Source organism: Macrosteles quadrilineatus, unplaced genomic scaffold (assembly GCF_028750875.1).
Source record: "Macrosteles quadrilineatus isolate MER2022 unplaced genomic scaffold, UCM_ALF_1.0 Scaffold_8__2_contigs__length_117827958, whole genome shotgun sequence".
Lineage (NCBI taxonomy): Eukaryota > Metazoa > Arthropoda > Insecta > Hemiptera > Cicadellidae > Macrosteles > Macrosteles quadrilineatus.
Window position 1 is genome coordinate 91,703,591 of NW_026542601.1, and position 12,662 is coordinate 91,716,252.

The following is a 12,662-nucleotide window of genomic DNA, read 5'->3' on the forward strand; positions in this document are numbered from 1 at the left end:
GGAAGGGAGGGAAACAGGTCCGTGACGTAGGAAGTGGTGAAGGAAGTAGTCAAGGCGAGTATTCCGGAGTGTGGGAACTGTTTATGACGATTAGATTAAGGTATCTACAATCCTAAAATGCTATGGGAAGGAAGGAAAACAGGTCCGCGACGTAGGAAGTGGTAAAGGAAGTAGTCAAGGCGAGTAGTCCGGAGCGTGGGAACTGTTTATGACGATTAGATAAGGGTATGGGCAATCCTAAAATGCTATGGGAAGGGAGGGAAACAGGACCGTGACGAAGGAAGTGGTGAAGGAAGTAGTCAAGGTGAGCTGTCTGGAGCGTGGGAACTGTTTATGATGATTGGATTAAGGTATTTGCAATCCAAAAATGCTATGGAAAGGGAGGAAAACAGGTCCGCGACGTAGGAAGTGGTGAAGGAAGTAGTCAAGGCGAGTAGCCGGAGTGTCGGAACTGTTTATGATGATTAGATTAAAGTATTTGCAATCCTAAAATGCTATGGAAAGGTAGGAAAACAGGTCCGCGACGTAGGAAGTGGTAAAGGAAGTAGTCAAGGCGAGTAGTCCGGACTGTGGGAACTGTTTATGACGATTAGATTAAGGTTTCTACAGTCCTAAAATGCTATGGGAAGGGAGGAAAACAGGTCCGCGACGTAGGAAGTGGTGAAGGATGTAGTCAAAGGCGAGCTGTCCGGAGTGTGGGAACTGTTTATGACGATTAGATTAAGGTATCTATAATCCTAAAATGCTATGGGAAGGGAGGAAAACAGGTCCGCGACGTAGGAAGTGGCGAAGGAAGTAGTCAAGGCGAGCTGTTTGTAGTGTGGGAACTGTTTATGACGATTAGATTAAGGTATCTGCAATTCTGAAATGCTATAGGAAGGGAGGGAAACAGGTCAATGACGTAGGAAATGGTGTAGGACGTAGTAAAGACGAGCTGTCCGGAGTGTGGGAACTGTTAATAACGATTAGATTAAGGTATCTACAATCCTAAAGTGCTATGGAAATGGAGGGAAACAGGTCCATGACGTAGGAAATGGTGTAGGACGTAGTAAAGGCGAGCCGTGTGGAGTTTGGGAATGGATCTATGTGTCTCCAATACAGTACTAAGACTGCTTTCAGAGTAAACTAATGATTTTCCCCGAGCAAAGCTCGGTCCCCAGGTACTTCACATTTAAATAACATGGGAATCTAGGTCATGTCTGCTTTGTTTACTTTAAAACATGTGGTTTAACTTTATTTAAAGCATATGATATGTAATATGTACTGTATAAAGCTATTTCCATTCGGATTAGAATACGTATGGAATTTTATTAATTTATGTAGTATAATTCCTAATTATTTACTGCTTAAATAAGGTGAAAATATTAATTTAAAAAATTCTCATATCATGAAAAGTCTTGACTAACTATTTTAAAAAATAACTAGTGGCTTGTAGGGACATAAGTCTCTAAAGCGCTCAAATGTAAAACAAATTATTGTAAGAATTATATTATCTATGTGTCAGAATAGCTATCCCTGTACACCATCTCTTTTGTGCAAACAAATTTTTGTTTGTCTTTGTTTGCTTTTGTTGACGTTATTGTCAATAAATAATTTGAATCACTCCAGAGGTTTAACTCAGCTAAATATGCAGCAAACATAAAATTGTTTGTGAATAAATACTTATTATAGGCAACGTTATCCCTGGTTTTATATAGTATACAGTACATTGCAGAATTGATTAATCCAAATGTACTGGCTTAATGATAAATCACGATCAGCTGTATTGATGTAAACAAAAATCTGCAGTAAATGGCTTCTAATGCTATTATCATGGAGAACATTTTACGTTTATATCTAGTTTTGTGTTACAATTTTTGGGAATTTCACTATTTTTCCCACCGTCACGGGATTGAGACCTTTTTGAGCCCTCTCCCGACATTTTACGACTTCCCAGTCGCCCACAATTTTGACGCAAAGAATCGGCTTACGTATAGATGCATCGTATTTTATTACATTTTTGCGAAATTCGTCTATGGAGAAGGAAACAGGACACCTACTTATTACCGTAGGTGTCGTAGTAAGACTAGACCAGACCATTGACGGATTTACTGTACTTTTACAATTAAATGTCCAGTGGGCAGAAAAATTATGCGTTCGAATTTTTATACTTTATACACGTAAACCCCAATGTTATTTAGCTATGGAACGAGAGCTCGCCCCGTGGTCGAAAACTCGACCAAAAGTATGTATTTTACAAACTTCTCTATTTTCACCCCACGCTCTAAATAAAACATGTGATTGGAATTTCTTACATTTGTTTTGATTTTCTGTTTATATTTTGTTGTTATTTCGTCACCAACATAGCAACCCATAAGGCCCATGTTAATTTTTTAAGATTTAAAGTTCATTTTCTGTGCTATTGAGCCTATTTTAATTTATAAAAGGATTCTGCACATCTACAGGAAAATATCTTTCTATTAGTACCAACCACGTGTAATTCGGCCCAGTAGTATGGCCAGGCTAGCTGTCATAAGTTTTGCAAAAGTTTTTTAGTATATAGGATAGAGGCTGCACTTTACTTTAGGTCCTACATAAACAACCGAATGAAAATATCTACTATTCGATTGTTTCATTCGATATATCGTTTAGTTAGTTAGGTTAGGTTAACCTTACCTAACTAACCAAACGATATATTGAATAACCGATATATCGATCGATATTTTCATTCGAATGAGTGTAGGACCTAAAGTAAAGTGCAGCCCTCATTTAACTTACTTTTTGTAAATTCAAGCAGATGGGACATCCTGAAGTAGAAATTTACAAGATTTATTTGTCTTTGTCTTCTTCTTTTTTTGTGTTTATGGTAAAGAGTCCTCTGGGGGCCGTTCTAGGACTCCCTTCGGCCTTGGATAGGTAGGAGCTTTGACAGGCAGGGGCCCATTTCATAATAAAGTACAAACTAATATTATTAGTAAATCAGCTGATCGCCCAATGCAAATCTAATGGAAATTACAAGTTACAAGTTGTAACTTGTAGTTTATTATGAAATGGGCCCCAGGTGGGAATAAGTTAAGATATCCATCTATTTTAATATACATCATATTTTATATACAGCTGTTTTCAACCGATTAGAAAATGTTTAAAAAATGCTTCAATGCAAACTTTCTAACAATATGACTCAATAACGGCCGAATATATTTTAGTCAAACTTACCAAGGTTGTTTTGACAAACATAGTTGGAAGGACTAAACAATTTAAATTTTTTATAATGCCTATAAAAGTAACTCAATGCGTTTAAATTTTATCTTATGTGATTGAGAATTAAAAAAAACTACACGAATCGGCCATTTTAAATAAATGTCAGATCAATATTTTTATCTAAAAATGATATTTAGAAGATGCTGAGTTATTATTTACTTTAAACAGTGCAAGTAAATTTCCTATTGTGAAATTTAATGCGGAAACTGTTGGTTGTGTCATAAATAAAACATACTCCATGTTTTATCCATGGTTGTGTCAATGAAATAACTTAATTGAATCATTGATTATAAGCCACCCAAGAACATCTTGGGGAAATATTACGGCTACCTTCAAAGATAGCCGTGGAATAATATTCAGGCTGATCTGGAAGCAATGAAGCTGCCTGGGCAGCCAAACCGTACCTAGCCTTCATGTTGGTTACTGGTTATTCATGTTTTTTTTTGTTTTGTTAGTTGTGTTCGTGTTTTTGTTGTTGTCAAACTGTTATCAAAGGAAGGCCTAATAGGTTGGATTTAGATTATGGTTTTATTATTTTGTCATAATATTAGATGATATTATTAGATTATTTTGTTACCAAGTACATACATTAACTGAAGTTTTATCTGGTTAACATTTTGTTTAGAAAAAGGCAGTCATATATTTTCTAATCAAATTAAATATATATATACCGGTATATTTTTCTAACCAGGCCGTAGCTTATTCTAGTTTAATCTGTTTGTAATTGTAAGTACTGTATTTATTTGATACTAGCTTGTACCCGTGGCTTCGCCTGCAATGGTATAACCTATAACCATAAATATAATCATACAGCATAAGAAATAAACAGAGTAGGGCCTTGTCTGTACAATCATTAGGTAGGTACAATAATTATCTGTTACAACAATAAGTCATTATTATTTATTGCGTCACACACAGTAAAAAATCATGTTACGATTTGTTCAATCTCCGACCAAAAAATCATGCAACATAAAATCTTGAAACCGAAAATGCCGCGTCTCTTCAGCTTCAGTAAGGTCTTTTCTAATACAGGTAAAGAAACAGGCTGCACTTTTTAGGTCCCCTACACTCATTCGAATGAAAATATCGATAGATATATCGATTAATTGATTGTTCCATTCGATACATCGTTTGGTTAGTTAGGTAAGGTTAACCTAACCTAACTAACCACACAACCTAACTAAACACAATAATACAAACATTCACTAAACACAAACATTTATGTTTGATAATACAATAGAGTCGGATATTGAAGTTTGCCTCAATCTTATGATTTTAAAATAGCTATACTCCGCGTCAAACCTGGTGGCGGCTGAGGGATTAGGACCGCCAGGTAGGACTACATAGGTCGGACCTGCTCACCGACCTGGCCGTCCTAATCCCTCAGCCGCCACCAGCTTTGGCGCGGAGTATAATGTCCACAAAATAAACAGTAAGCATGAATATGATTGTTTACATAGGCCAGGACAAATAATTAACTTAGGCTTGTAATGTAAAAATGCAGGTGAATAAGTAAGTTATTGTTTACTTATTATATAGATAAGTTAATTTATTAATTTATGTATTGGCTAAGCCGTTGGCAGGACCCATGTATAAATAAAATAAATTATATATTCATCTGTTACAGGTGGTTCGATTAATTGAATCCAATAATGAGTAAAAGACAGTTGCTGTTGCTTTCCAATAGTACAATGCATGGGTCTGGATACTTAGAGTATGCTTCAGATGAAATCAAATCTTTGATGTCCAGGTGAGTCTGTATGTTAGTTTTGAAGGCAATTAATCAGTAATATCTTTGCGTTTTGAAACAGCAACATCATCTAGGTGTTTATTTGCCCATCAAGATGAATAGGCCTAATTATTTTATATGCAAGATTAAATGTAGAATGGAATTAAATATGCCTAATCTGCCTGTCCATAAATAATCTGATCTTTGTTTCCGAGTTGCATAAGTTGTTTCTTTAGCCCAACGGTTCTAATGTATGAATCATGACCCACCGGTGGGATCAATTTTAGAGGGTCGCAGGAAGAGATCAAACATTTCAAATATTTTTGAATCCAAACTCGTAATATTTACAGCTTGAACAGCTGAGAGAGCACCAGAAAGAATGGTACCGAACGGGTAACAAAGATCAGGACATTATACATTGTACTGTGATTATATTATACAGTACATTCACATATTTTCAGTAGTACAGTATAATCACAATTTAATACGGTAAGCGTGACACACGTAGTTTAAGCTTTAAACTAGGCCTATATATTTCATATACCAAATGTTTGGGAAATCGTAGTTTTTTTTCTTTTATGTGTTGTGGCTTTGAATAGTTTTGGGGCGCTTTGTTGCAAAAAAAAATTCCCAGCGGCCTACATGTTCGAAAGGACCTCCCATCGGAGACAGTATCGATGATGACTTGGATCTTGACGATGATTGATGTAATCAATATCATTGGTTTTATTTTCTTACATTTTTAGCGGCAAAATTGTAATTTGTATCATTAAACTAGTAATTTTGAATAATAAACCATAATTTTCATTCTAACCCATTTTGTAGAACTTAAACAACTAATTTAAACCTAAAGCTTTGTTGTAAGATTTGTTGTGTTGTAATAGTTAAAGAGAACATTTAAAAAGTAATAGGCCTACACAAATTCCAGTCTTATTCTTAAATGGAGAATAAAAACTGTTGTAGTTTGCTTTTTTATAGATTATAACGGTACTAAAACAGTTAATAGTTGTAGGCTTCCTGTCTCCAGTCTGTAATCAATCGCCTGAGCTCATCCAGTTAAGGCTCGTCCAAACCGGAGCGGGACAGGGGCGGGAGTGGGAAGGTAGCGAGACAAATTCCCACGCGGGATTTTAAAGCGCATGGTGATAAATGTAAGCACCCACACAAGAGCGGTACTGCTGCCGTCGTCCTGCTGCGTTGTTCGATTTCCGCTGGTTTGAACATGTTGGATTTTTCCGCTTGCTCCGCTGCGGGACCACATGGCTCAAATGCCGTTTAGTATGACCTCTGTAACTGTCAATAACTACTCCTTGCCAAATAAGTTTCTAGTTTGATAAATTTCATGAACTCAAACTGACTGTTCTCTTGCAACTTCATCTTCATCCTCAGCTGTTGCTAGAAGAACCATTTTCGTAAAAGTTCTTTTTCTTGTGGCCTCAGATTCATAACTTGAACTCATAAAACACAATAATATAAACATTCACTAAACACAAACATTTATTAGCTGTAAATGATCTGAGAAGAAGTCCCGCATTTCGCTAGCTGCCGCTATGGTGTGGTCTACCCCATTCCCGCCTTGTACCGCTGCCGCCGCCCTTACCCGCTCCCGGCGATGTCACGCTTCGGTTTGCACGATCCTTTAGTCTCCTATATAGCCTAATCCTGTCAAAACAACTAAATCTCATGGAAGAACACGTTGTTATGATTGTAGGCGTACATTAATTGAAATTTATTTCTTTACAGAAATAATGTTAGTAAAGTATTATTTATACCCTACGCACTCCATGACAAAGACTCTTATGAACACAAAGCAAGGAAAGCTTTTGCGAAATTGGGTATGTATATGTTTTTATTTAGCAGCTTTTTTTGTGAATCAGAATATTGGTTAATGTATAAATTGCCTTAATAATTTTTGTTAGACTTAAGTTTTATACTAGAATGTCAAGTCACCTTCACCTTTCCGATTAAAGGCTCAATTACACAGGACAAGTTTACAATCTACTTGCAGGTGAGTCGACGAGTACACCAATTATCGAGTAGGCCTACATTAGTTGTTGAGAAGCTTATTTGCGGAGTAAACTAATTATCGAGTACACTAGTTGGCGACTACCCTACTTGGCGAGTGCCCTAGTTGGGGGGTACACTAGTTGTCCAGTACAGTTGGCGAGTAGGTACCCTTTAGTTGTCAAGTATGCCTACCATAGTTGTCGAGCACTCTAGTTGGGAAGTATACTAGTTGGCGAAGGATAAAACATAGGTGTGTTATTCCCGTCATATGCTGACGTCATCCAGATTGCAAACGCCATTTAACTATTTAGAAAAAAATATAAAAACAATAACAATCAATTAAAAAAAATATATACTTATGTGACAGTTACAATCAGGTGATTTTCTGTTTGCAATCTGTTTGACATCAGCCTATATGAGAGTATCACACCTATGTTTTTTCCTTCCACCATGGCGAGTACCCTAGTTGGCGAGTACCCTAGTTGGCGAGTACACTAGTTATTGAGTACGCTAGTAGGGTAGTAGGGTACCCTAGCTGTCGAGCACCCTAGTTGGGCAGTCCACTAACTAAGTTGTCCATTACAGTAGTTGGCGAGTACTCTAGTTGTTAAATGTACTGTTCAGACTACACATGTGATATGATTTCCATGACATGTCTGTCAGTACTAATCCAAGGTATGATCTCCACACTCTTTTTTTCTAATTTTATACATGCAATAAACATTTTTTTCATTTTTAAGGGATCAGTGGCCAAAATTGTAATGGTCAAAGTAGTGGAAAAACATGTATCAGTTTGCTTATAATGTTTATTATGTTGTTTGTTGCAGGTTTTGCCCTAGAGAGTATTCACAGGTCCAATGATCCTGTAGAGGCTGTTAGTCAGGCAGAGGCAATATTTGTTGGCGGAGGAAATACTTTCAGACTTCTCAGAGCTTTATATGACAACAAACTCATTGATTCAATAAGAAATGTAGTATTACAGGTAAGTCAGTGTTGTGACATCAAATTTAGTTTTGGTTCTACCAAATAGTCAAAGGTTCTACCTTGGTTTAAAAGATTTATAGCATTAATAATGCACCCTGGTTATCTTCAGAACTAGTTTATACTCCTGAGTTAATCTGTTGTCAGGTCTTAACTACTCTCATATTCCATCCCACAATTTAAACCTATTTCAGTAAAACCTAATTTGTGTTAAAAAGATAACTAGAATCTGCAAAAGGAATACAAAAATGAAAGTTTCTTTGCTTACCATATGTTTTAACACAATGCACCGAGACAATTATCAATGGTATGTGTACAAAAGATAGGCCTATAAGTTGCGATGGGCAATAACTTGTGCCTACATTTGACTTCCTTTATCAACAATATCTAAATTCTAAATCATTATTTATGTATCAATTTATTAATATTAATTTTATTAATAAAAATTAATTCAAAACAAATGCACTGTTCTATAATTTTACAGCATTTATGTTTTGTCTAACATGGATAAAAACTAGTCCTGACTGAGCTTTGGAGAATCCTGTAGACAACTTGTATGTTATTGTTCAATTTGGTTAACCCTCCGAGTGTTATGTGTCGAAAAATCGACACACTTTGTGTAGTGTTTTGTGTCGATTTTTCGACTCACAAACACTGTTTACGGCGAAGGCTCTATGACTGACAAAATCGGATTGAACTGGATTGAGTTAGGTATCGTTTTATTTGGCAGATTCTAAGCTTTCTCCCGAGGTCTGTCTCTAAGCGCTTTTTTTTCTCGAGCCGATCATAATTGTAGCAGACAGCTGACGTGCGTATTTGTAAACAGCTTGGTTAACCTCGCACCGATTACTGATGTGTTTTATTACGTTTATCATTGTTTTAGTGTTAAAAATCAAAAGAAGTGATACACGTGGTGCATTATAAGAAGATTTAAGTGATTTTGAAGGGCTGGTTGATGATCCTGAAGAAGTAGGTAGTGATTCTGATGTAAATTATCCAGATTCCTAGATATGGTTAGGCTATGCATTCTTAGCTAAACGCTATGTACTGAAATCTGTTTTTTGCCCATAACTTATTTATTTGCAAATCTACTTCCTTATATTATTATATATTTGTAATCCTCATAAAATTTAGAACAAAGTGGCTATTTTCAAATATTTATAGGCCTATAATTTATACAATTTCATTGAGCGCAAACTTATTTTTTTTGAAAATTTTCCAAAAATTTTTTTTACCTAAAATTTTTTTTTGAAACAAATGTTCCTTATGTTTTATGTATAATATTGAAGCCCGTGATTTTCCAAACAAAATGGTATATAGAACAGTATAATAAACATTGTTTTTAAGCTTCTCAGATCCGTTTTAATAAAACCTTGCAAATGCGCAAAAAATAGGCAAACATTAAGGCCAAAACTAGGGACACTCGGAGGGTTAACAAACTGGTCTTGTAGTAGAACACAGGACTACGGTCCCCGAAATCCCGGATTCAAATCCCGCCATTCACCAATAGATTTGATCTCAACTATAATGTTGTTAACCCCATCTATGAAGTAATGTGGAAAAGAGTTCGAGGCTAGGACCTAGAAAAATATATGTTGAACTTTAAAAACACAAATCAAATACTCCCTGTTTACAGCAAGGAACTCCCTATATGGGGGCGAGCGCAGGGACCAATGTGGCAACAGTCAATATCTGTACGACCAATGACATGCCTATTGTCTATCCTCAGTCTTTCAACGCACTCAACCTGGTCCCGTTTAACATCAACCCTCACTACATTGAGCCTGAAGCCAATTCCACACATATGGGGGTAAGTACAAATATTGTATTTCAATAATTTATCTAATTAGAGTCCTAAACAAAAAGCCTATCGCACAGTGTGCTCAAATGCAATTTGTGCTTTACAGTTGGAAAAATATCTTGAAATAAGTGGTTTCAAAAGATAAGTTAAACGTTTGTTAATAATAAAGATCCAATAAAACTTTAATACCAGATCTCTTATAGAGGTTATCAAATAAGATTCGTTATTAAATGCCTTTAAGAGTATAGGATAAGAAAATCGTCAATTTCGTCAAGTATATTTGTGGTCCTGTGTCATTTTGTTTTCAGTCCATAAGATTCCCTCCTATCCAGCTATCTTTCAACCAGAAAATGCTCTAACCGGTTGCACAGAGAAGTAAGATACAGAGGAAACATGCTTATGGAACAACCGTGCGCTTTTAGCTCGGGAATGGTGGGGCGGAAATATCCTAGTACCAAGCCAGGAAGAGCCTGAACAACTATTGTTTACAACAGCAGTTGTACCGCACAGGCTCATCCTACAGCATCAGCACGTGGTGCTAGACACGACTTTAGTGTACCATTCAATGTGTCATCTGTATCTTACTTATCTGTGCCGGTTGTTGATATAAAAAAATACTTCCCTAACTAGCCTCTTTTGAAAATTGTTTAACCCTTTGTGATCAGACAGAAATGAACAAAATGTTGATTCAAACTGAACACTATGACTTTCTTGTACTATTTCCTATAGGCCTAGATAAGTAGTTGCTTTTTTCCGGGTAAATAGAATTACATGACCATCGGTTTTCGTGGCCAAATTGTTGTACGTCCAGGCCTAAGGGTTCTTGATGTTCTTAGGAATTTAATTAAACATTTCTTGTATTTGTTTAATATATTATATAATATATTTTTACTTAGCTCCTATTCATATTTTAGAAAGTATTTCTTTTGTCAATATGGGCAAATTTGAGTTGAAAAATATGAAAGTTGCACACGCGTCTCTTCAAAAATAATAAAATCAAGAGATTTTTGCACACAGGAAACGAGAGAGGAGAGAATAAAGCAGTATTTTGAAGAAGAAGAACATTATCCAGTCTTGGGCCTGAAGGAAGGTTCCATCTTGGAAGTGGACGGAGACAAAGCCTTCATCAGAGGACTGTCTCAGCCAGCCAAGTTGTTCACCAAGTATGTTATATTATATATTGCAACACTAAACAATACAATGACTTACTTATTAAAAATGTAATATTTAAAAATTTGAAAAAAATAGCTATTGGATAATGAATTAGACATCCCTTCTACATTATGGACTAGCTCATGTCACCAATTTTTTTTATCAAAAAAGAATATAGTTGAATTAGATTGTCCCAGTGTGTGTCAATGTGTAAAATTCTATTTTCCACCTTATTTTTTGTTACTGAGGTAGTTAACGTCACTTAAAATCTTATCTTACTGATATTATAAATGTGAAAGTTTGTGTGTTTGTTTGTTTGTTTGTTTGTTTGAAGTTCAATCACGCATTAATTACTGGACGGATTGGGATGAAATTTGGCATGATGATAGCTCACATTCCCGATTAACATATAGGCATATTTTTACCTCAAAAATCCTTTCGAGCTCCGCCCCAGTGGCTCTAGAGTTTCCCATGTTAACCTTATGAGTACTCATAGAATGGAATTAAATAATTTAGTCCGCTGTTTCAATTAAAAAGGTTGGTTCTATGATATGAAATGGTTCTATGATAAAAATAATAGGATGCAGCACTATTATTTTTTTCAAACAGCTAATTTGAACTCAGCAGCAACAAAAAACTGTCTGTTTACAGTTATGTTTATGTTTTTAACTTCACGAATAATTTGTGATATTTTGTGAATCTTTAATAATTTATTTTCTGTTTGGGTGAAGTGGTAGAACATTATAGCTATGGTAGATGCGTATTACTATAGTATACCGTAAATTTAAAGAAGCAAATTTTATCATACTTTGTCCTCCCTCATTGCAAACGCAAATACACTGTACTAAGCATTTTATACTTATATGCCAATCCCGTACGAAGGACGGGTACTCTGCTAGTATACTATATCTTACAATAATTAAGTTTATGTGTTATTACAGTGGGAGTCGCATCCAAAATATTTTAGTCGTCACAAAATGACAAATGTAGACAAAATATAATACCCAATTTGTATGTGTAAAGTGTCTTTTTTTAAACTCAATACTTACTTGACACTCGTATAAATCAGCACTACTTTGCTAACTAGCTGTTAAAAGAACTATTGATCTGTTGATTGATTTATTTATATTTCTGTGTTATTATTTTCAAGGGATAACAAACCTCAAGAATACCCTGTTGGAGCAGATGTCAGCTTCCTGTTAAAAGGTGTGAAACACTAATTTTGTGAAAAATATAAAATCAAATGTATCGGGACTCAAACTTTAATATTTATGGGTTGTTTATAAGGTAAGTTTAAATTGAGATACTGTTTTCATGGTGCACTTTTAATAAACACATACCAAAAGTGTATTTATAATAAACTTATAAGTAAGCATATAGAAATGTAGTTATAAATAAAATGTTTGAATATACATTTGATGAAGATTTCCTTTAACCTTTTGAACCCAAAAGGTAGCTGATATATTTGTTATGTTATAAGGAGTATCATAATCATAGTTTCTCTAAAGTATCTGCCTGAGTAAGCCTACATAACTGACATTAAACTGAAGAAAGCTATACAACCAAAGTGCTGAAACTTTAAAATGTAATGCAGTAGCCAAAGTAGATGGAAACACAGGAGCTAATTTATGAAGGCGAACCATGTACACATTTTTCAATTAGAATTTGTTTGGCACAAATCATTTGTTGACACAATCGGTGTGATCTTCATGAGTGTCTTTTTAAATGTAATGCAAATAATGTTCTTGCTAA

The 12,662-nt window shown here is 35.3% G+C and overlaps 1 protein-coding gene across 2 annotated transcripts; it reads left to right on the plus strand.

Annotated features, from left to right (window-relative positions):
- Positions 1-3,702: 3,702 nt before the first annotated feature.
- LOC129001085 (alpha-aspartyl dipeptidase-like) lies at positions 3,703-12,335 on the plus strand. 2 transcript variants are annotated; one of them, XM_054428255.1, is made up of 7 exons: positions 3,703-3,748; positions 4,868-4,990; positions 6,713-6,804; positions 7,804-7,958; positions 9,594-9,767; positions 10,776-10,921; positions 12,061-12,335. In XM_054428255.1, the coding sequence occupies exons 2-7, from the start codon at positions 4,893-4,895 to the stop codon at positions 12,128-12,130; spliced, it is 735 nt and encodes a 244-aa protein (XP_054284230.1). In that variant the 5' UTR covers positions 3,703-3,748; positions 4,868-4,892; the 3' UTR covers positions 12,131-12,335. The 2 variants fall into 2 exon arrangements, with proteins under 2 accessions (XP_054284230.1, XP_054284231.1); XM_054428256.1 differs by lacking the exon at positions 3,703-3,748 and adding an exon at positions 4,059-4,097.
- The last annotated feature ends 327 nt before the right edge of the window (positions 12,336-12,662 follow it).